This window comes from Chlamydotis macqueenii, chromosome Z, assembly GCF_036417535.1.
Source record: "Chlamydotis macqueenii isolate bChlMac1 chromosome Z, bChlMac1.mat, whole genome shotgun sequence".
In the NCBI taxonomy this organism is placed as follows: Eukaryota; Metazoa; Chordata; class Aves; order Otidiformes; family Otididae; genus Chlamydotis; species Chlamydotis macqueenii.
The window spans coordinates 79640724-79665792 of record NC_141593.1 but is presented as its reverse complement, the minus strand read 5'-3'; the positions used below and the strand labels follow the sequence as shown (position 1 = coordinate 79665792).

The 25069-nt window shown below is 39.6% G+C and overlaps 1 protein-coding gene across 1 annotated transcript in view; it reads right to left on the bottom strand.

Moving 5' to 3' along the window:
- ADGRV1 (adhesion G protein-coupled receptor V1) overlaps nucleotides 1-25069 on the bottom strand; it is a 279169-nt gene that overhangs the window by 59756 nt on the left and 194344 nt on the right. The window contains exon 87 of the mRNA XM_086771404.1: nucleotides 22576-22754. Within this exon, the coding sequence (XP_086627530.1) occupies nucleotides 22576-22754 (179 nt within the window). The remainder of the gene's footprint in view (nucleotides 1-22575; nucleotides 22755-25069) is intronic.

Here is a 25069-nt window from a genome sequence, read left to right as displayed (position 1 = left end):
ATTTTCATTAAGACATCAAGGCACATTACCATAATCTATGCTGCTTTTAATAATCATACTGAAGCCAAGAATCAGCACAAGTATAGTCTTCTATAAGATCATATATACGTTCTGAAAGCTGTAATTTTTTTTTCAGTTTAATACATTTTTGTATTTCAGGGATCAATATACTCTTTAAAATCTATCTGAATACCTTGAAAGTTTTCGGTGAACACTCCTTTACATTCAGTTACCGAAAGCTGCATAAAAATGAAAACTCATCGAGATGGATCACTAACACCACTAGGTTCTTGCTCTAAAAATGACATTGAAAAGTTATGTAGACAAGAAATACACAGAGCTGTATTAACCTACAAAGCTTACTTTGGATTTTTTTCTTGAAAGAAACGGTGAGCAATTCAACAACGGCCACTATGTCCTGTAATATTTATTCACATATAGCAGTGCGATGAAATATATCTTTTATGCTACAAACCATATGGGAGATGATTATAGGCACCAACTGGAAATATTTATTATAATCTACACTACGAGGACGCATTTATTATTCCATTACCATGACACATTTGTCACATGGAACTACTCTGTGTCTTGTTCCCCTAGCATTGGAAGGGAATACAAGAAAAATGACCCAAAACTTCAACTACATTGGTGTTCCAGAACACAAATATTCTATAGAAAAAGGCCTAGAAAGACTGATGTGGAAACTGGAATGAACTACATAATTACAAACCTTACTTGTTTAAAGAAGAGCTTTATCTCCTGCAGTATAGCCTTCAAGCAAGTTGCTGGTGGGTTTTTTTGTTTTTTTTTTTTTAAACAGGCACTAGACTTTGTAAAGTAAGTCTTTAATCCATGAAAGACAGAACCATGGTACACAATGAAGCTATTTTTGGGTGAGTAACTGTAAGGTTTTTGTTATGTTTGTTTTGAATCTGAGTAACAGTAAAAAAAAAAAATACATTCTACTAGTTGAAATACACGCCTTGTGAATAGGGACAAGAAAAATCAAACACTGTTAGCTTCTTCAGAGACTGTCATTTTATGACAAAGTTCCTCTGATTTCCTATTAACACCTTCTATTACCAAACCATATTTTTTTTTCCTGACTGTTTTGAGAAGTTTTGCTACCAGCTCATCTCTCTTCTAACATTGAAATGACAACTTTCACCCCAAGCTGCCTCCAATCTTGCCCATCTTGACTATTGTCTGGTTGGAGGGTACATCTTTAGTTCTGTTCTGACCACTGACTGTTTTGATTATTGATTTTGTTTTGATTACTATAAATTCCTCCGGTAACCTCAACAGCAATGTATTCCCATTGGTTGATTCTCTTCCACTACTGCTAGCTAAACTAATTTATCTTCATTATCTTCAGGAGTCCCTCTGATAGCTTCCCAACATCCTGCTCCACTCAAGGAGTCACTTTTCCCGTAAACAGCACTCTACTTCCATCTCAAATATTTCTAACTCATACCATTTTTTTTCTAACTGATGAGAACACTAAACACATTACCCAAAACCCTGCGTAAGTCTGCATCTGTTATAAATCTACAAAAAAAGGTTAGAGATATTTTTAGAAACAGTTGTCTTTAGTACATGTCTTCTCCAAAGTATAATTCCATACTAGTATGCGATGATTAGTTAACAATATTAGAACTGGAAAAAAAAAACCAACAAAACAACAGAAACTATATTCGGTTTTTTTTTTTTTCCTTCTATGCCAACCAACAAGACACTTACTCTCTGTGTTTTTTACCAGGACTAGAATGATGAGAAACAGCTTTGATATATAAGATTTTTCTTCTCTCTTGAGAACTACTGCAGATGCTCATTTGATCTAAATTGATACTTTTAAATACAACAAACATGTGGAGGTTAGGACATACAAATTAACAGATAATATCATCTTCCCTTTGGAAAAGACATGATCTCAGAAAATCGTATACCTTTAAATTAATTATTTGATTAAAATTACTTCACTTACTGCCTAGCCAGAATCAGGGGTTTACTTTGGTTTTCCTTTTTCCTCTGCTTCTAATATACAAAAAGGATTATTAGGCTTATTTTCTTCTCAAGGGGGTGAAGCATGTTTATGTGACCCTTCAAATGTCTTTGTAAAGTCTTCTGTGAACTCTTAAGCCATAATGTTTAAAAAAAAACTGGAGAGGGATTCAAGCTACATGAGATGTGGAAGTCACTCTTTTATTTTTCCCAATATTTTTAAAGGAAAAAGAGAAGATTATGTGTTAGCACAATTACATAATTGATATTTGAAAAAGGAAAAAAATAAAGCCTGAAAACAAAACAAAACAAAAATACAACCAAGCAACATTGCTAAGGAAATAAGGACTATTTAAAAAAACTAAAGAAGGCATTCAATGAAAGGACTGACGTATTTTGTTCCCGTCTAAGCAAGAAAGATCTAAAATAGCTCAATCTGTTATAGACAGTTTCATTTCTTTATTGTCATGCTTGAATGCTAAGGACAATCTCCTTCAAATACCTCTTGAAACTATGAAAAGTTAAGTTTTATAAAAAATTATCAGTCTGTTGGTCTAACAAAAAATATCTGGTGTTCTCTTCTGGTGATGTCAGCAGGGAGCTAACCTTTTGACTTCTACTTGTCAGATGAGTTTCTCTCCAGAGACAGACCTAGATTATTATTATTAGTCTTATTGTTTCTATTTTTAATTTATTTTTTTATTTACACTATTATTCTTTAACCCTGGGCACAACTCTTGAGCTTCTCCCTTGCTTTAGTTACAGCCGGTTGGCGAGGAGCCTGGCACAAGAGAACTGAGGCACCGCGTAAGTTTGCTCGTATTGCACATGTTACCTCAGGAAAGTAAAAGGCAAAGGTCAGAGACATGAATTTGCACTTCTATTTGTATTTCATCACCTCCACGTAGAGAAATAAATCTGTGTATCTAAAATAACCTAATGAAAGGAAGAACTTGAATGATTTATTCATGCTTACTCAGCAAATTCTTCACAAAGTAGATGAGACACTGCAAAAAATGAAAATATGATCTACATACACTTCTAGATGTTCACACACTCTGAGTTTTCTTAAAAAAGCAATTTGTTCTGTTCCAGATTTTGGTTTTGTTGTGGAAGAAGGCTACACTACCCTGAGCTGGCATTTTGTATTTCTTCTAGAACACACCCAACAATTTTCTACTCAGTGCAGAGCAGGCCAGACAATGGAAATGTTTTTTTTTCAAATAATTACTTTCTAAGAAGTTGTTAATTGGACAAATTATCCACGGCAAATTGTGTATGACCTGTATCTAAGCAACGCGCCAAAACCTAAAATACATCTTTTATGAAGTCATCCTAGATTATTATATTTATATTTATTATCTGCTTCTGATGTTTTGGGCAGCTTAACAGTTTGATAATCAACCCTCTTTTGAAAACATTATAGGCTTTTAACAGGTGAAAGCTCTGGGCTTTTACTTTCGGCACAGTTGCTAAGCATAACCCTTTGAGAAGAGCTGATCTCTTGCACTGCATCTCAGAATCACCAATGAATTCAGCTCTCTGTTACGCGTTCGTTTGCAATTTCAGCTGACAAATTGCTCCGGTGTGGGCCTACACCTAGCGCAATAATTCTTACAGGAGTTTACGCGGTGCTCTCTGGTCCCTTCCACCAACTCCCTGCTTGTTTTGGAATGCTGCTGCTCTTTATATCAAACACCTTCACAGCTTTTGGCAGGGAGAGACAAACCCAAAGCAGTTAAGCGCCCAGGTAACATTGTAGGATTTTATTTCCTTTAGCGCCACGCGAGAGGCCCTGGTCCGCGGGCCCTGCACGCGCGATCCAGGATTGCTGGCACGTTACACACATGCCCATCGGGAGAATCAACACAGTGAATCAATGCAGAGCGGCTCAGGAGCCACTGAACTTAAAAGCAGAGCATTTTAAAGCAAAACAAAAGTAATGCTCATTTACTTCAACACCGCGTGTGGGAAAATGCTGGTTGTAGGAACTGTTCGAGACCGAATTGTTGGTGGGTATTCCCTCAGAGCACATAACTGTGTCGGCCTTTGCAGTGTCAAAGCATCCTGAACGTGACGAATTTTCAGTCTGAACAGATTATATCCACTCCTTTTTTTTTTTATTTTATGCTGTAACAGTAGTCCTTTTCCATTAAGTATAGGCTTAATTAAGCAATTACATATATTAATATGTAAAAAGGGCCTACAGGAGAGATGGGGAGAAACAGCAGGGCCTGTTGTGACAGGACGAGGGGTGATGGTTTTAAAACAGAGGGAGGTAGATTTAGACTAGATATTAGGAATATTAGGAAAAATTTTTTTTACACTGAGGGTGGTGGAGCACTGGCCCAGGTTGCCCAGAGAGGCGGTGGGTGCCCCATCCCTGGAAACATTCCAGGCCAGGTTGGCCGGGGCTCTGAGCAACCCGATCTGGTTGGAGATGTCCCTGCTCCTGGCAGGGGGGTTGGGCTGGATGGGCTTTAATTGTCCCTTCCCACCCAAACCATCCTGTGATTCTGTAATTAAGATGTATGTAATTCATACATAAAATCCATACATTAAGCAACAAGATTAATATTTGTGCTGTGTTTTGTTTTCCACTCCCCTGACAGGGAAAGAAACATGCAGATAATTTTGTTGTGTTTTTTTTTTTAAAGAAATGCTTCTGTTTCTATGAACTGATGTGAAGAAAACCAGTCTGAAAGGGTATGCTAAGCTTAAAGTGGGTAACATTTGAGATGATAGTCCCTAACTCTTGAGGAAATTCAAGCTACTTTCACAGCAGAGAAATTTCAGTTTCTAGAGTAGATAGGATTCTAGATATTTCTGTAAGACTATACAAAATTTCACAGTGTTAAAGGGGCATGGGTTTAGACTTGTAGTCTTCACTCCACTCACCCAGTCTTCTAGATTCATTACCAACAGACCTCACAACACCCTGAAAACACAGACTTAACACTATTAAAAACTCAGTGGAAGACTGAATTAAAGAGAGTGGCCCAATCTGATGTGCACTTATGGCCGCCTTGGGCAATGGAAGGTTGTGTAGCATTTGCTTGGAGTTTTTTTGAGCTTTACTGTACAGATACAAAGTTTGCAACCCAGCCAGAAAACAACTGCATGTATAACGGATGCCACGTTGCATTGCAGCAAGTGTTGGCCTGTGACCTCACCATGGGTGAAGCTATGAGATGGTTTAACATCCATGAGAATTCAAAAATATTTTTGAAGTACCACCAGAAATGACTCACTGTCCATGTGAACCATTTACTAAAGGACATTATATTGTGGCAGAGAAGCTTTCCTCTCCAGAAAAAAAGCTTTTCTCTGTACCACAACCTACGTCATTACTGCCTGATGTCTGTCTAGCCTGATAAAGAACACGCAACCTCGCCAAGAAACTTGTTTCAGTGCTTCACAGCACTTAACTCTAGAGACCATTGTCCAGAGTTAAACTTACTTAACTCTTTCTTGGTGTTGTGTACACGTTGCATCTTGGCATATCCAACGTGGATGGGGGAAACAGATTTTTCCCCTGTTTGAAGCAACATTTCTTTATCTACTTCTAAATTGCTACAATTTTCCTCTCCGATCTTCTTCTAACTAGATGGTCCTAGATCTTTCAGTTTGTCTGAGTGTATTTTGTATTTAAGACCTTTGCTGCTGTCATCGATTACACCACTTTGCTAACGTATTTCTTAAATTATAGGGTCCAGCACCTTTGACAGCATTTCATCTCAGTACATGACTACAGTGGAAGGACCTTATGTGTCCTAGGACTAAGTTGCCCTACGTATAGGCCCACACCATGTCTACCTTTTGTGTTGTAGCACGAAGTTGTTGACTCACGCTCCGTTTATCATCAACAAAACACATGAGATCATTTCGTGAAGAACTGGTAAACAGACAATTATTCCCCATCCTATTTTTGCACAGCTAATTATTCTCGGCAAAATACAATCCTTTCTACGTGTCCCCACTGAATACCACACTACTTTTTCAAAATAGATCTCAGATGTCAATAACATCATGAAACATAACCAATATTCAATGTATTTGTTTCCCAGCTTTCTACTGTGCTAAATCTGAATGGAAACTCCTTTAAGCCAGGCTTGTGCTATACAAAATAAATTTAATATTTTCCAATCTATTAGTAATCAAGGAAGATGTTGAAAAATATTTGAAGGACATTTCAAAGTCATGATTCCTTGAGAAGTTTCATCCAAAATCATGAAAAAATGACCTGATAATATAGTTAATCTATTGACAGTCTTTTTCAATATGCCTTGGAATACATAGTAGAATTTGAGATGACTAGATATGTACTCCAACATTGCTCCAGAGGTCAGAAAGGGCTACAACATGATCTAACTGACACATCAGCCTGTTGAACAGATCTAATCAAACAATTATGAGACATGATAAAACATTCAGCTCATGAGGAATTAAAAAGAAAAAATCAAGATGACTCCTCTAGACAACAGACTACATCCAGTAAGCTTGATTTCATTCTTTCACGAAGTTCCAGGTTTGGTTTATAAATGCACTTGGAAACCTTTGGCACCATTTGAATTACACGGTGAGACGAAAAACAAGGAAAGCAAATTTGTAAAACCTACTACACACCTACCACGCTCTCGGGGTAGTTCTTAATTCTGCAGAAATTAAACTGGAAATTACCGTAGATCACGTTAAGCAGAACGTGTCACAACTTTAGGCTGCTGCAAAGAGGCAGATGTCATAGTTAGATGTATGACACCAGTATACGCTGCAACACATATGGAGCAACCATTCTGCCCTAGTCAGCATTATAAAAACCTCAGTGGCAAGCTGTGTCTGGTTTTGGCACACTTAAAAAAGATTAATTGTATGAAGAAAGTTCACAGGACAGCAATGAAGACTACTAAAGGTCTTATAAATGTGTTCCACTCAGAAAGATTGGGGGAAAAAAAAAAAAAGTTTTGATTTGGTTTTGTTGTTTTGTTTGTTTTGTTTTTTTTTTCCTAAAGAGAAGGGTCATGTATCGGCAAACTAGAGCAGGCAAAGGAAGCGTCAATCTACAAGTAGGCAAAAAGCAAAAGAATAATACTTTCTCCATGTTATAATACTTTCTTCTTATTGGAAAACACAAGCTGAGGGGCTTAATCTATCCCAAGACTGGCTGGTAGCTATCAGAGCAGTCACAGAAGGAATTAGCTGCATTTAGCTGATCCACATGGATTGGGCCTATGTCCCCTTGAACGAGGACCCTGACATAAACCAGCAAGGTACTTTCAACACCACAAATTAATGCTTGAGAAAAAAAAATATAAAAATATCTAAAGCAGAAGCCTTACAATGAAAGATGTTAGGCAGCTCTTATTCTCTGTTTGAACCATTCTTTCCAACGAAGCCTCTGAGGTTCAGTTCTAATATCAGAAAAGATTTTTCTTCTGGTAAACACTTGTTAAACACTTCCTAGGCGATCCACAGCGTCAAGCCCAAAATAGGAAACACAGTGCAGTGCAATACAACATCCCAAGCTTTATATTTTTTTCCTAAGTCTTCAGAAAGCAACCATTGGTTTCAGCTGTGGCTTGAAACCACATTTTTCAACCAAATATTGGTCCAATGTTGGCATGCAACTCCTGCACGGCTAAGTGAAAAGGAAAAGCAAGGATGTAGAAGAAATTCCTGTCCTCATTCAATACTGATTTAGTAGGACACATTCACACCAGCAAATGAAGATCTAGGGATCTGTGGTCAGGTATGGAGCCTCTTACCATCCAAAATGCCTAATTTCGTTCAGCATTGCTCCAACCAGATATTTTCAAATATCTAGTTTCCAATTTCAAATTTCTAGTTTCCAGGCAGAGGTAGACTGAGTCAAGAAAGTCATTATTGATGAAACTGCAGCAAATTTGACTCCTTCCATCCTCTATAGCCTATTAACACTACTCCAACCCCAACCCTGGCCTTAGGGCTCTCAAAAATTCCGATGTGCCACCTATGAGGGTACACCATGATTACCCTTAGTTTTGTCTTATAAAAACACTCCCTGGTTGCTGTTAGTGCAACTCTGACATTGTTTCAGCTACTCTGAGTTGAAAAAACCCACACAAAGCAACACATTTTATTGCTATGAAGAGTCTTTGAAGAGATCAGCACAGATACAGGACCAAGTGCTATGTAGTTTTGGTTGGGGGACAGATTTCAAACACATGTCAATGAGAACCAGTTTGTGTCACTTCTCCTTTGGGCCAGATAACAGTCCTTGGAGCTTTTCCATAGAGAGACCTTATAGTGGCCTTTCAGTATCTAAAGAGGCCTTATAAGAAAGATGGAGAGAAACTCTCTAGCAGGGCCTGTTGTGATAGAACGAGGAGTAATGGTTTTAAAACAGAAGGAAGCAGATTCAGACTGGATATAAAGAAAAAAAAAAATTGAACAAGGGTAATGGAACACTGGAACAGGTTGCCCAGAGAGGTGGTGGACACCTCATCCCTGGGAACGTTCAAGGCCAGGTTGGCCAAGGCTTTGAGTTCAACTCTGATCTAGTGGAAGGTGTCCCTGCTCCTTGCAGGGGGGTTGGACTGGATGGCCTTTAAATTTCCCTTCCAAACCAAACCTTTCTATGATTCTATCATTTGCAGAATTTCAGGTGTCCTTTTATAATTTAAAAAATTTTCAAGAGTTGCAAGTAGTAACCTCTTGAATTCTAGGAGGCCTAGTGAAATCTCAGGCGATGTGAGATACTTAAGGTGGTGGCGGATACCTAACATCCGGAGAGAGGCAGGCCCCTTTATAGCATTTCAAGTTAGTTCTGAAAATTTATACATCAGTATTTTTTTTTTCTTTGTCCTGGCTTTAAGATCAAACCTCTATGGGAAACCCAATGATGGCTAGAAGAATGTATCTTCTTACAGTTCTATTACAGTATTTATGTCTAAATTAAAATCAGCTAATAAAGTACATTGAAATACTGATTTATTACACTAAGTTCATACTGTAACAGTCATATTTCAGTCATTAAAACAATAAAATACATAAATGAAGGCCTAAACATAAACCGCTCTTTTTGGAAATTTGGAGATCATAATTTCCCAGCCAGCAAAAGTGAATGCTTATGTCTGTGTTGTTTCAGAAACTGTGAGCAGAGTTTGAGCACTTTTGTCTGAAGCAGAAAACTCCAACTACAAGAAAAAAAAAGTCATAATTAAATAATGTACTGCAGCTGCTTAATGACCTGCATTAAAAGGAAGCAACAGTTTCCATTCTTTTAAAAATACATAATTATTACATAATTGTGATGGTAATAATAATAATGATTATTATGATAATAAAATTGTTTTTCTAAATGCTATCCATCCCTCACCAAAAAGTGTAAAAACATGATTTGATAAAAACAAACGTCTGCTTCCAGCATCACCACACAAGGCCACGGATGATGCCTTGACCAAAATAAGGCTCAGAAGGCTGCAGCAGCTGTACCAAAGCTGAACATTAATGGTCAGATGCACCCTGCATTTCTAACAGCTCATTATTTGCAATAACCTCGGGCTCACAGCAAGTTTTAAAAGAAGAAGTGGCATGGCTTGGCTAAATCAAACACTGGAAGGCCAGCACAGCGGTATCGTGACTCAAGAGGACACAACATGCCCCCATCGTGATTCAGTGCTTCAGAAACCTTCGTATGAGCGCATTGAGCAAGGGCCTTGCCTCCAACTAGGCTGATTTTTCTACAGGACTGAGCCGGGAAGAACAATTTCACGCCGGTCAGCAGAAATTCCAGCCGCCTCGGGGTATTCTAAATTACACTTGGCAGGCCAGAGCGGTTGTTCAAGCAGTGGAGGCCAACCAAAATGTGGCACGGCTTCATATTTTGATGACTCTCTGATATGCAAGGGTTTCCTTCAGCAAGTTTCCTCTCAGGAAATAGTTTGGGTTTGTTTGTTGTTGGGTTTTTTTTGGTTTTTTTGGTTTTTTTTTTGTCTGCTCTGTAACAAGCGAGTAGCCCAAAACAACCAGGAGAGGGCCATCTGATTTATGTTTGCATCAGGTAACTCCAACAAACGGCCTTACGGTACGGTGAAAGCAGCGTTGGCGTATAACTGAGTCCAAGGGTGTTGCTGGAGCTTTCAAAGAGTCCTCACGCAGCCTGCATCCCGCTGACATCACACGGCAGGATGTGGTTGCCCACCAGCTCTCCGATATTCTTTGGAAAATCCCTGTCACTTTTTTTTTTTTTAATGTTAATAACTTGCAAAGAAGCTGCACACTTAATCCATGTTGGGCTGTATCAAATTTTAAACTGAACTATGATTTGCTTAGGTCGAGTTGCAGCACGGCATTGTAAAACAGCTCGAATTCTGCTTTTACTAGAAAAAAACCTTGGAAATTTATTCATTACACATTTGAAATCTCTACCTAGACAATTTAAAATTTTAAAGCTATATTTACATATGTACATGCTCTTTCCAGAAATATTTTGCCTATTTCTTTCCTTAAAAAAAAAGTAGCCAGCTGTCAGAATTGAGTCCTAAATGTAAGCAATTGGGTCCTAAATACTGACTGTTGAAACCAAAGGGTGCATGATGACTGCAGAAGTTTTTTAAAACTGGCACTCTGCAGAATTACATTTTAGAAAGCAAAAAGTTTTCTAACGATAGTGGGTTCCAATCCCAAAGAATAATCTGTTACGTGTAACGCACCTCTGAAATTTAAGGTGACAGACACAACAGTTGCAAATACTACTCTTCTCTCTACGTGATCTGTATTGGAAGCTATTTAAATGTCAGTTCCTGTTCCTTCTAGTTCTGAAAAAAAAAAATACTTTTTGTAATTCAAAAAATAAATTTGCTAAAAATAAGTAGGCTTTCTACCAGTGAGATAAGAAACTTAGGAAACCTAAGAAAATGACAGGCAAAATAAATTATAAACGTAACAAAACACACCAGCTTTTCTAAAGATTTCTCTCTTCTTTTTTTTAACTTAAACAATACAGTGTTTGCTGAACTTCTACCATGAGCACCTGTCGGTGCTGTTACTGATAAGTGAAGAACAGTAATATAAATAAGTGTTCTTGCTGATAAGTGAACCACAGGCAACCCTTCCTGATACTAGTGAGGGTTTTTTTAAAACCTTGCCTCTATTCTCCCCTCCAAACAACGCAGACAGAGATTCTCCAGTTCTGGATGTTAACAGAGGCTCTTGCAACACGTAGTTTTGTTTGTCTGAGGCTTTCAGGGTGGTTTTTATTGTTTTTTTTTTCCTCTGCTTTGCAAACAGAGGCAGCTCTCAGAACAGCGTGTGCAGGACACTGTGCAGAGCGGAAACTCGCGGCATTGCTGCTCTGGAGGAAGTACTGGTTTCTTTCCTCACAAGCAGACTGAAAAACCTAAATTTGTGAGCCTGCACAGCGGCGAGCCTGTGGGCCCGTGACCCTTCTTGCCGAAAGCAACGCATCTGCCTTTCGCGGACGGCGGAACGGCAGACGCACGCACAGCTGCCCGCCAGGCCGCCCAGCGAGGTTCAGCTCTTGGCTACGCGTGCTACGGCTGAACAAACGCCGAGGGAAATGCTCGAAGAGCTCGGGTCCCCTCCAGCAGAGGTCCCACAGCCACCTCCAGCAAGGGGCATGCTTGGCACCACCTCCACGAATCTTCACCCCAGGATGACCAACTGCCGCTTGTCGACGGCTGAGCGTTCCTGGCTCTGCCAGCTGTTTATTAACAAGTTTTTACAAGGCTGGCCTTTGTTAGCCAACGTCGGCACGCTGCAGAAACAGACTTTGAGATAAGCTGCTGCTTGCAGCTGACCACCCCAAAGCCAGCGCTGCTCCCCGGGGGAAGGTGGGGAACTTAGCAAAGGTGGGGAACGGCAGCCCCTGCACAAGCACTGAGCCTCTGCCCCAAAAACACGACTCTGGTCAGAGCTACAAGTTCATCTCACACTTTTGTGCACCGCTGTAAGAAATCTTATTCTCAGTATGTTGTGCAAGTTCCTCATAAACCACAATGTTCCATCAGCTGTTCCACAGGTCATCCTACTTTTAGGTGTGGTCTTGATCCATGATGACAACTACACAAATTTTGATGTTTGAAATGTAAAAGATTCCTGGTTCAATTTGCCCTACTTACCTAAAAAGAAAGGTGCAAGAACTGGAATCAGGGAAAAAAAAACACTTTCTACCCCATAATTACAACACAAGAGTTGATTGAGAAAGGTTGTATATACCTAGGGAATTATTTTGGAAAAAATTCAAAAAGTTGAGTGCTTCCTCTGTAGCTTAAGCTCAAACATTATACCATGACGTCACTTTTGGTTTTCTTTAATCACTTTTCCTCAAAAGGAAATAGAGGATTTTCTCAGGAGCACCGAACCTCATGTGCTTACAGGTCAAAGCAAGCAAATCCCAGACGAACCACAAAAACTGTCCCAGAGAGTCCAGTACAGCGGTGAAACGTGTCACCCACATGTACATTTTTGAGACTTCTGCAATCAAATACTACTGTCCAAAGCAGAACACAGCCAGACTGGCCCCCTTTGATCCAGTGCTGAACGGGGCCTTTGTCACCTCACTGGGATGACGGGAAAATGAGCAACGCAATAAATCCCTCTCTGCCCACGCTACTGCTGTGGATATTGTTTGGTATGAACGAAAACGAAAGCCGCTTTTGTGTTTGATTAATTTAAATCAGTTTATATCTCAAGCAGATTAGCTCAGAGACAGGCCCATACCTTTCATTTCATACATAATTCAAAACGGGGAAATTATATTTCTTACTGGATGTACGGTTCAAATGAAATGCAAGATGTTTTAAATAGAGTGATAATGTGGCTGCCAACCCTTTGGCATGACTTAGTTTTCTTTCAGTTTCTTTCCTCTACCAGCAAAAGGGAAGAGGAGAAGAAGGAGGGGAAGAAAAGGTAATGAAAACACAATTAGACCATTTTGGTTAAGAAATGTAAACTCAGAAAGCAGCAAAACTTGCAATTGCCACAAATCAAGCCGAGGCTCGCTCGTTCATGTTTAGATTTGGACAGATTGTCTCAACAATTTTTTGAAAGACAACAACTACATTGGTGGGAATTGCTGGTAGAAATTTGACCCCATCACCTTTAACCATATGTCAAAATTAAATATGAGTAGCACCATGTTCATTAACGGAGGTACTCACAGAGTAACTACCAACAATAGAAAACAGCAGAGAAAACCCAGTCCACCACAAACAAAGAATGAAGAAGTGCCAAGACGTTGTTCTGAACAGCAAAGAACAGGATCTTCAGAAGATTCAGTCTGAGTCACTGTGTGCAACAACAGCCTTGTCAATAAACCAGACCTACTGCGTAATAAAGCAAAAAACGATTTCCTTGTTTTTCTCTACTGCTGCTCTTGCTGCAGAGCTAAACAGCTGGGAGAAAGGGAAAAATAAAATGCCTAAGCAATGCTTTTCTGTAATGAGGTCCCAAAATGTCATCTGCTGTTGTTTTAGAACATAGCCCACTGCATTTCAGTCTTCTCCTTACACCATCTTCTGGAAATTTCTCTGAACAATTTCATACTTACTTTTTTTTCTTTTTTTTTTTCCCCCCCTTTCCTGTGACAGTAAATACTAAGGAAGGACCGATTACCCGAGGAGAAGCTGCAAGGGCCTAGCAGCAGCACCGAGTTCGCACAGTTCAGACATCCAAGGCACCGAAAGCTTTGGAGTCCCAGGAAGATCGTCCCCAACGTCCCAGAAAACTTGTATCCCTCAGCATGTGACCAGTAAATCAAGCTGGTAGAAAGCTGCTTGAAATCTCGTAGAGTTCTTGCGGATTTTAAAATTATATAAGGAGTTATGTGTCTGATTTCAGTTAATTATCCTGCTCCTCTTTAAGGCTTCTTCCTCATGTGTATCAGTCATTATCAATGATTTTGAAATGATATATTATTATTTTTTTTTATTTGTTACTATTTAATATCTGTTACAGTTTCTCACATTTAATAAAATGCCTCCCTTGTACCAGCTTTTAGGGCAGACACTCCTAATTAGCTTACTTCTTCTAGTCACTCTTGAAACTAAGGATTTTAATATAAAATTAGCTGAATAAAGATGTTTTCATGTGCAAACTCTCGAACATAAATGAGGCGCATGCTCACAGTCCTGCCCTTTGGCATGAAGAACAACAAAATGTCATGCAGAAGTTTTTGCCCACTTTAAAAAAGTAGTTTTTTTTAAATCTGCGCGTTTCGTTGTAATATAATAGATGTCCAGGATAATGATGCACCACAACCGCGTCTTTTGCAGCCTCTACCAGACGTACTGATTCTGTATGAGCCGTACTGACAATCAAATTTAATACTACCAGCACAAATCACTCTGCTAAAGCTGCGTTCCCTTATCTCAGCCGCACCTGAGCACAAGTCAGTGAGAAACGCTGCGAATTACTGGCGCTGTTACGCGGCACAGATAACAACCTGCCTTCCAAAGCACAGCTCGCCGCACTAAACGCAGTCAACGTCCACGTACTTCACGCACCTACAACGTGAACGCAAAATCGATTTATTGCAGAACGATGCTGCGTTACAGTTAAAAAAAAAAAAAATCACCCTTTTTTTTTTTTTCGCCTGCTCTTTTTAGGCAGCTCAAATCCAAGAGGTTAGATGTATATATTTATTATAAACAGCATGTCAGTGTCAATGGAGTAGTCGGAGCCAGTTGCTGGTATTGATCTCAGTACTGCTTATTTTAGCATTTCCTGCTATATTTTAGTGTATCAGACAAAGGCTTTTCTAAACTGTGGGAAGACAGACAACCAAGAATGAGGGGGTTTTTTTAGGAGCAGTAGGCGGTATTCTGCTAATTAAAGACCGTAAGGTAGGAGAGACTATTTTGCTAATTTCTTACACAATTTGAAAGGAAACGCCAAGCTTTTAGAAGCTGTTGGTGGCAGGGATGCAAGCCTTCATCCTGCAGCTGTTACTCCTGCTGCAGTACAATGCACGCTTCAGAGAAGTCCCTGGAGTTTTCCTCAGGCACCTAAATCCCCTCATCTGGACCCGTTTGAAGGATCAGGTGCCAATGTCATTTCTGGGTGCCACTTTGACCTGTTCTTACCCTTTAGGACTACCTTGATTTGTCAGAACCTGAACAACGGCTGGGAATTTTGCCTTAACAAATATTTTTCTCTACGCGCTTTTCAAAATTCCACCACTCAAATCTGCCAGAATTTATCCTTCTCTATTTTAACGCTTTAAAAGCACAATGCCGTGATTATGCCTGTTTCTGATGTGCTAATATTTGCTTAACATTAACTGTAAACATTTGCCAAGGCACAAAAGGCACTCAACCCCCTGCCCCCCTCCCCCCAGCTATTTTCCTCCGCTGAAAACATATGTTGGTAATGAGGGATAAATAAAAGGTAATTAAAGCCATCACATTTAGCAGTGAGATATTTTTAAATAATCATTTGCAGTGGGTTGCACATTAGGCAGCTTCACTGGAAATCTTGCAGGAGTTCAGAAAATAAAGCACGAGTAGAGAATAAAAAAAAGGCCGAATTTTGAACTCGTTTAACTGTTGCTGTAAGTCAGGGAAGTAGGGTAATCGTCCCAGTATATATATATATATGTATACTGGGACAATTACCCTATATATATATATATGTGGGAATGTCTATATTGTGGTGCAGTATGGACATAACCCAAGTAGCTGTGGTTCATCAGAAACATTTCTCCTGCAGTAGAAATGTTTCTGCAGTAGAAATGTTTCGGCTCAGCATGGGCTAATTTACCCAGCTGAGAAGGGCAAAACAGTGAACGGTGAGAAATTGGCCAAGGAAAAATTCCCTCCACTGCTTCAGCTGAGCATCCCGATGTCCAAGCATCACTCCGTGCTAGGCTCTAGCAACAGCCATTCGCAAAAGCTTTGAAATCCTAGGGGATTTGCCAGCAAACTGAGGAGAAAGGAGGTGGAAAAACTGGGATGCCAGGAAGCACAAGCTGGAGGGAGAGGACCAGGCTGGGAGACACTTCCAAGTCCACACGGAATATAAAGGAAGGCTCAGGCACTGGGGGATGGGAATTCCACATCCATTCGTCATACAAACCTCTTCCTCTTAGCATGTCTGACAGTTCAATTAAAATCCCTGAATGGTTTTTCTGGCTATTCTTAGCCATTTTCTCAGCTATTCCTGCCTCTAAAAGTCTGGTGGTATTCTCAGATTCAGGACTAAATTCAACACTTTTGAAGTCATAGTGGAAGGGAGACATAAGAGACTTCATCCAAACACTTGGACTGAAATTAGCTCACTCAAACTGAAAAAATCCTGTTACTGGTAGTGGCACAAGTCCTGGGGCTGAAGAAAACAGGGCTCCGTTCCAGGGAACAGCTAGCAAGCCAAGGATCTGTGCCCTGAACGGGTGCCAGCACCGAAACAGTCACACAACTCGCTTTGGTGAGACCCAAAGCAGCGTCCAGTGTTGCGTCTGACGGGGTTAAGTGTCAGCGCACCAGCCCGGGAGGTGTTTGGTTAGAAAGCACGACTCCATCCCTAACAAACAGCTAATGTTTATGGGGTCCTCCTTGTAAGCGTAGCTGGTAAATAATCAGAAGTTGAGGGGGTTGCAGCCCTCAAAATAAACCTTACAGTAGTGTCTGGAAATCTTCAGGAAGATTTTATCCTTACAACAACATCAAGATAAATGAACTTTGGAGAAGTACATAAACAACACATCACGAATTATTACGTCTTATGGTTCTGTTCAGGTTGAGCGCTGAGCCGAGGCTGTCCCCATCTTCCCACCTGAGTTAAAACTTATTTATTTAAGAAATCTTTAGTGGGCCTTATCATTCAAACTGCCAGTTCTGGCAAGACTTTAAAGTAAACACTTCTTATCAGATGCAGCTTTTATGCACTCTGTATAATACCACACGCACAAGCAGGGCATAATCATTTACAGGTTCATGCTTCTTTCAAGCCTTCCACTTCTTCACGACACGCACAAGTGATGTGCACCCTGCTAGCACTTGTGCTTCACCACAAAAGAAGTGTCTTTTAAAGTGTATGTATCTCTATTTTTGTGCATTGCACAGATTTCGGAGTACAGGTGTTAAGCAAACCAACAATTAAGACTTAATGTCTCGGACCATGAGTTATCTCCATGCTTCTACTTTATCACTGGTTTGGCTTATAACCATGACTCACTCAAAGACACCAAGCATTCAGACAGCAACTGCGCTGCTTGTTTTGTCTGAAATTCAGGTCCGACTCCCCCATCCTGCGAGGACACACAAAGTGCCCTCGACCCATTGCTACGCACTTGGTACTGGAACGCCTTTTCTATGAAGCTTATTTTCCAAATAACGTTGGCCATGGCTCCTAGACATTAATTTGTGCCCCACGTCGTGTCCATGTATAAGAGCTTGATTCAGAGAAACTGCGATGTGAGTAACAGGAAGAGTCGTAACTCTTTAGTCACAGAAAAAAAAAAGTTCATTGTTTTTCCAGCTTTCTGTAGCCTTGTGTTTTCCTGTCCCCTGGATGTGGCTGCACAGTCACAGATCCAGTGACTTTGCTGGAAAAACCTCTGCCTTGGGCTAGGCTGTACAGGAGACAGAAGCGCATGCTTTTTTTTCTAGAAAGGAATTTTGCTGGACAATCTTTTTCCATTATGTCTCGTAGGTATCATCGTGGCAGATGTGATAGAAAGATGTATTTGAGAGAACATCTAGCTTAGCCTTTTTCTGTCAGAGCTGTCAGATCTTATCATATCACTCTTCCTGAAAACAAATACAAGGACACTTCTATAATTTCAAAGTATTGCAATGGTACCTGTGGTTCTGCTGTGCTCAGTTTGTTTGCCACAGAGGATTTTAGAGAGGAAAATGAATGAATCGGGTGGGACCTCCTGATGTAGAGGGGAGATCCTTCTTCCTTTGGGCGAATAAATGATCCTGTTAAAAAAGGGACAAACTGGAGGGATGGTCAGAGCAAAAAGAGCTCTTAAAAGTGCAAGGAGCAGACAGGTAGGTCTCAGAAATGACTGAAAAAAAAAATGTTTTGGGAACTGGAGGAAACGGCGTGGTTTGCTTCAATTGCAGAAGCTAGGCTGAAACTTCACTAAAGCCCTGCTTGAAAACCAGCTTGACCAGGTTCTGCAAGGACACAGTAGGCAGGGAAATATTTGTTTATAAACTTTAAAATTTGTATTCTGTCATGTCTAATCACTTCCAGTTTTCTCCATGCCAAAGGTTACTTGTTTTAGTTTATACTCTAATAAAAACAGTTCTCTGGCCTTCTTAGGGGAGTTCAGTTTCAAGAAGGTCTGGTCAGATTCAAAGCTTAAAGCTGCAACAAGAGCACTTCTCAAATTTATAAAAAACATACTTTAATGCTATTGTAGGTAAAAGCTTTCACACCACCCAAGTGAGTTAAAAGTTCAGGCTCCACTGAGCTGTGATGTGCCCATTTCAGAGTAGTACATTTTCTTCCTAACATCTATTATACCTCCGTACAACGCATTGGGTACAAGTCCAGTGAACGTCGCGTAGTCAACCTTTAAACTCATGCCCATGAACAAAGCCTGATATTTGTAATTAAATAATTCTGGCCTCTGATCTCGAGAACAGATGAGTTAAGGCAAAACTATGCAAACGGGTGTGGTTCCACTGGTTTAAAAGCGTACTGAAATTTTTACCAGCATGCAAGTGTGGACAATTAAATTTTCAGGGTTGCGTGAGACATTAGAAAGCTACTTTAGTGTCAAGGATATTCATTTTAGAAGTTTTTTTTTGCTTCCTTTTGTGTTTCGTAAATGTAAGAAAGAAAGTTATGATGTGTCATGAACCCAAATCCAGCTTCCTGTGTAAGAGATGACAAAATTGTTGGTAGTCTCAAGTCATTCACCAGTCTGAGATTTTAAATCTATACTTGCATTGGTTTCCTGAAAAACCATCCTCAGTCTGTAAATCCCCTGTGATGCAATCCTTCTAAAGATACATGCGAGGGACATACGGCTGTCGTTTTTCAAAGTAACCACCAATGACACCGAGATGAAACTGGTGGGAGATAGATTTTGTGTCATTCTTCACATTCCTCTCTTCCCCTCTCAACTGCACTTCTCATCTCTCTTTGCCAATATCTAAAGCCTCCAAATGTTTTCCACCATACCAAGTGAACTGTGTCTTTGTATGTCGAGAGACCTATTAGAAGAAATATACTACTCAGTTTAGTTAAACTCACTTTGAGAACTTAGCTAAAAGCTATTTAGACGTGAGGCCATGACTGGCTAGCAGTATATACCAGGACAACAGCAAATGGGAACTGCAGTGAGCTTTGGAATTTCATTTTAAGCTCTTGTTTGTTGTGAACATCTGTTCATAAGTTCTTCTTACTCAACAAGAAAAATTCTTCTAAAAAGGAGAAGAGCATGAAAATGTGCACAAACTTTAACAGTTCCTGTAAAGAAACACAGACTACGGGTTTGGTCTGTAACTCTGAAAGAGACTTTATAACTGGTTTATAGCTCAGATTGGAGAGAAGAAAACAAAACAAAACAAATGGAATGAAAAGCTTATCTTGAGGTCTCTATTTATGTCACAACACAAAGTCATGGTGACATTCAAGGAAATTCTTTTTCTTTTAAACCAGCAAGTACCTAAATGGCAGAAGTTTTGTCTGTAGGAGATATTTTAGACAGATATTTTAGACTGAGATGGCAGCAAATTCAAGCAGGGTTGGAAAATTGTCTGTATGAAACAAAACTCAGAAATATAGGATAACATCCTTTTTTTCTAGAGTGATTTTAAACCATCTAGTTCAGCGCTTAATTCAAATTTCAGTTATTATCCAGCTGAAAGGAGCTGACACCTGCCTCTTACCAGAAAAAAAAAAAACACCAACGTCTCAGCCATCGTGGTAATTCTTAAGCAAGGATACACATTTTAGAGCGTGGTTTTGTATCAGATATTCACAGAACCTCCACATTTTTCTTTACAGATATCCAGATAGACTGCTCTTCCACCGTTCAAACCCCTTCTAGGCAAACAGCCATCTCACTCCTTCCTTCATTCAAGTTACGCTGGCATGCCTTCCCTCACCAGTTTTTCCAGTCCTGTTCAAACAGCCTTCCACCTCTTCAGCTGAGCAACAAGGAAATTAGCAAAGGGAGGAGTAAAACAGCCCTTTCTTGGCAGTTAGCTCTTTCACACATCATTGAGCTAGGATCTGAGAAAGATCATGCTACTTGGTGGCACTGATACAGACAAATTTACCAGTATCATAAAAAAAAATTTCACATAATGCCAAATAGTGCACTGTTAATGCCATACATAAAATCTGCTAATTATGAAAACAATCACCAACATGTATACTACTGTTATTTCATACCACCACAGCAGCCTGTTAGCTTTATAGTGTGACACGTTATGGGAGTTGTTGTAAAAATAGATGCGTTTGTGTTTAGAATTTGTCATATCTGAAGGAAGACCCTTGTCATAACACTTCTTTTGAAGCACAAAATCCAACACAGCTCAGATATTTCTTTTGTTCGCTACAAGCATAAAATGAAGTTCTTTCAGCATGGCCGTCCTGTTGGCTATTAATTGTGCCCATGGCATTCTGGTGAGGAACAAAACATTGGTCAGACACCACAGTAATGCAAAAATGAGTTGCCTGAAGGAGTGATCACTTAGGAAAGAGCTACGATAACAGGCTTCACTGCTTTTATTGCTTTAACCAGTCTCCCAGCTCTCATTTATCGGGCTTATTCTGAAGTTAGTATGTAATGCCCTTGACTTTGGAAATCTCCTTGTTATTTTTTCCACTACTACATCCTGGTTTGGAGAAAACAGACCAAGCGATGCAGTTCAATCATCTGTCCTGTTTCCTACATTCTTGCTTTGAAAGGTCTTTTTGTGTAATTAAGAACAAATTTTAAAGTGCTCTTCAAATTAGGAATTAGTATAGATGCTATTTATGAAAATCCTTGCAGATATCTCCTTATAGTGTTCACATTGACTGAGCTGGAATAAGCTGCACGCCCACTAAGCTTGGGATGATTTCTGGCGTTTGCCCACTTCAATAAGATGCTGGAAAAGTTTTATATTTAATTCGGGCAAATTAGTTGGACTGAGTAATTTTCCTCTACTTAATAACTTTTTTTTCAGAACTTAGGCATTTTTGCTTGTTTTTGAAAGAATGAGACATGGACACCAAAACAAAACAACTGTGAAACTGCGGTTCACTGCATAATGATACCATCAGCCCAACCTGATTGCAATCAGAAGACTTGATTATGCTACACACATTTTTTGTGTTTACTGTGCACGGAGAAGCATTTCACCATGAAGAAAAACACAATACTCTCGTTGTGTAGCGTGGTCTAGAGCTATGCAGCACTCCCTGATGTAGCGTCAATATGAGAAATGGTTTGCTGTTGCAGACCTCAGATACTCTCGTGAGTTGACAGCCAGTGTCTATTAATGTGGGAGTAAACCTTGGCTAACGTGACTAGACAGCTTCCAGTACCCAGTGTAGCTCATCTAGATCTAAATCAGGTATCCCTGCTTATCATGCACTGCACACATGTGTATATATATGTACGTACATGTATAAACAAGTAATATTTATAGGTGCACATATATATATGTATATGCATACACTCCCACGTACAGATATTTAATTCCAGTGTCTAGTTCTAATAGCAATTCCCTTTGTATGACCAAAAGAAAAAAGGTACTGAATTTTGTTCAGTTTTAAGGGAATGATGCACACGGTGTCTTATGGGAGACAGACGGATATTCTCCTGGGTTTGGTCTATTCTGCGAGCACTCTCATATAAAGTTTTCATTTTAAAATTTATATAAAGAAGCTGTGTGTTTCCTGTGCATGAAGTATGTATTTATTAAGTGAATAGGCATAATAGCTTGATATCATAGAACAGCTATTATCATTAGCTTTGCCAGAAAAGGGTCCAGACTAAAAGAGGTAGGGAAGGAGAACAAAAATATTTATCTATGTATCTTTCCATTTAAATGCCTCAAGTTCTATGAAGAGGTATTGTTTTAATTAGGACAGTTTTTGGGGGTTATATATAGCCTTGAAAGGGCTGTGTTAATCATTGGCATAACAGTAAGGCTCAAATTGGGAACAGTTTGGAATACAACATGTTCAATACTCCAAAAGAAACGCTTCAGGAAATATATTTGACATGTTAATGTAGTAACATTTTTTTAGCAGAGGATATATTTAAAAATCTAAGAGAAGAGGGTTTAAGACTTAGTCCGGTGGCAGGTTTTTTTAACGCAGAAATGAAATGGAAGAAAAGCAAGCTCTTCTGCTCACTTCTGCAGCAGTAGCCATTTCTATCCTTTGCCCTGGAATTGTACATTCTCAGAAATTAATAAATAATTTCACCACAAAGCAGATATGCTCGAGCTGGCTCTGCCAATGCTCAGCCCAGGACGGAACTGTGGAGAAACGAGCAAATCCTCTGCCCCTTACTGCATGTGGCTGCATGCACATCCCTTCTCTACGTGCAAGCAAATTAAACATTAAACAATACAGACAGCACAATAGCCAGCTCACGCTTAAAGGAAAACTTACAGATCGCTGTAGACAAGGCCATAAATCTGTGCTGTGCTGTGATGATAGATGCCTCTCAGGATAATTAAAAGCAGGATCACGACAAAAGCTGGAAGCCCCCAACTCAAAAGGAAGTACAGCAGATAGCGCCGCTCTGTGTGCTCATCGTTCATTACCAGGACGTACCAGAAATTAACAGCCTGAAGAATAAGGCAGAATATTAATCAGCAGACTTGTTGGATGATTAGCTGTCGCAAAAAACAAATAACTCTGAAAGTCATAATACAGCATATTTCTGTCCCGGCACATGTATATAGATAAACATTTTTCAACATAAATATTTTGTTCTCATTTTCTTCTCTTAAGTAATCAAAAGAGGCTGATTATAAAAGAAGTATGCTTATTTATATAACTGTTAGATTTGGAATTAGAATACCAGAGAGGAAGGAACACTGTGTTTAATATAAAACATTTTTTTTTAGTGCAAAAATAGCTTTATGGTGCAAATAGCTTCCTTCTCAGGTTTCCATACCTTTATAGAAAATTGACATATAAAATTGCTAAATCTGATCTGTATTGAATATTTTTATACTGTTGTTCAGCTCTACGTATCTTCTTGTAGGAAATGCACTTGCCTCATTCAAAGGTTCTGACTGTGGTCTAGCTCTGGTCTCACCAGTACAATAAAGACACGGAGCGAGTCCAGCAAAGGGCTGTGAAGACGAACAGTAGACTGGAGCATCTCTCCGATGAGGAGAGGCTGAGAGAGCTGGGACTGTCCAGCCTGGAGAGGAGGATGCTGAGGGTGGATCTTAGCCATGTGTATAAATACCTGATGGGAGGGAGTGACGAACAAGAAGCCAGACTCTTCTCAGTGGTGCCCAGCGACAGGACAAGAGGCAATGGGCAGAAATTAATATACAGAAAATTCCATCTGAACACAAGAAAAAGCTTTTTATACTGTGGGAGCAGTCAAATACTGGGCCAAGCTGTCCAGAGAGGTTGTGGAGCCTCTCTCCTCAGAGATAATAAAAATCTAACTGAACAAGGTCCTTGGCAACCTGCCCGACTTGACCTTGCTTGAGCCAGTGTTGGTCTAGACAGTCTCAAGATGCCCCTGCAACTTCAATGGTTCTGTGATTCTCTGTAATATTTGTGTAAGAGTTTGAGAAAAAAAGGCAAATAAGTGAATGTAAATTCACATGCATCTCTACAACAATCTGCGTCTTCTTATGATCAACTCATCATCAAATGGTGTCACTAAGAACTTACATATAAATCGAAATGAAGTGGAACAGCTGAAATCTTTTGAAATAGCTGGTAGCATGAGTAAGGAAAACCTTCAAGTAAAACAGAATACTTTAAATTTTGCTTGAATCTTTGCATTTTCTTTAAGAGGTTAATAGCAGAAATACTTTCCAATGTGATAAGCATTTTGTTAGACACCTCTACATAGGTTACTACTTTCTAATAAACACCTAAACTATCCATGAGAAGAATATGTTTTTCAAAATATTCCTTCACTTCCTCCACTTCAAGCATATTATACCAGCTATAGCTCTACATGTTATATAAGTGGTTTTGGCCTTTTTTATTAGGAGTGAATAAAGGAATAATTTTGCCTTTTTCTGTCTAGAGGGCATCTAATTCAAGCTGTGCCTCTAGCCTGTCTCCACAGTCAATGCAGAGAGGACAGATATCTTCAGGCACCCATTGATCTTTACCCAACCATACTCATCTCTCTCCATTGTCTACACAGGAATTTCATACAAAAATGTTGATTTATACGCTTCATTTGCAGTTGTCTATGGCTTGGATAGGCAAAACCTACACACAGTGACAAGACAATTGCAAATTGGTTGGTGATTGACAGGATGAGGGGTAATGGTTTTAAAATAGAGGGAGGTGGATTTAGATTGGATATTAGGAATTTTTTTTTTTTCACAGTGAGGGTGGTGGAGCACTGGCCTAGGTTGCCCAGAGCGGTGGTGGATGCCCCATCCCTGGAAACATTCCAGGCCAGGTTGGCCGGGGCTCTGAGCAACCTGATCTGGTTGGAGATGTCCCTGCTCCTGGCAGGGGGTTGGACTGGCTTTGAAGGTCCCTTCCAACCCTAACCATTCTGTGATGCTATGATTATTTGTGTTTGCGAAATTTTGCAGATTTCCCTCATCCAAGGGTTTGCGTACCAGTTAGTTTGTTCAGGCTGACTGTATTTTCACAATCAGTTATTTAATTAGTGGTTCAGGGATTCCTTATCTAAGTCTCATCAGTTAATTATCATTACAGTTTTTTCTGTGATTTATATAGCATGAATACAGAACACTTTCTGTCATGAATCATAAAGCACATTGCATACGCTAACAACTTGTTTTCCAAAAAAATACTATTAGTTTAGTAATCATTTTAAATGCTCCCCTAGAGAATGACATTTTATAAATACGTCCAGTGTATGTAATTATATTAATTACATAGCAATTATGAAGGCATTTATTATTTTCATTTTGTGATTGGT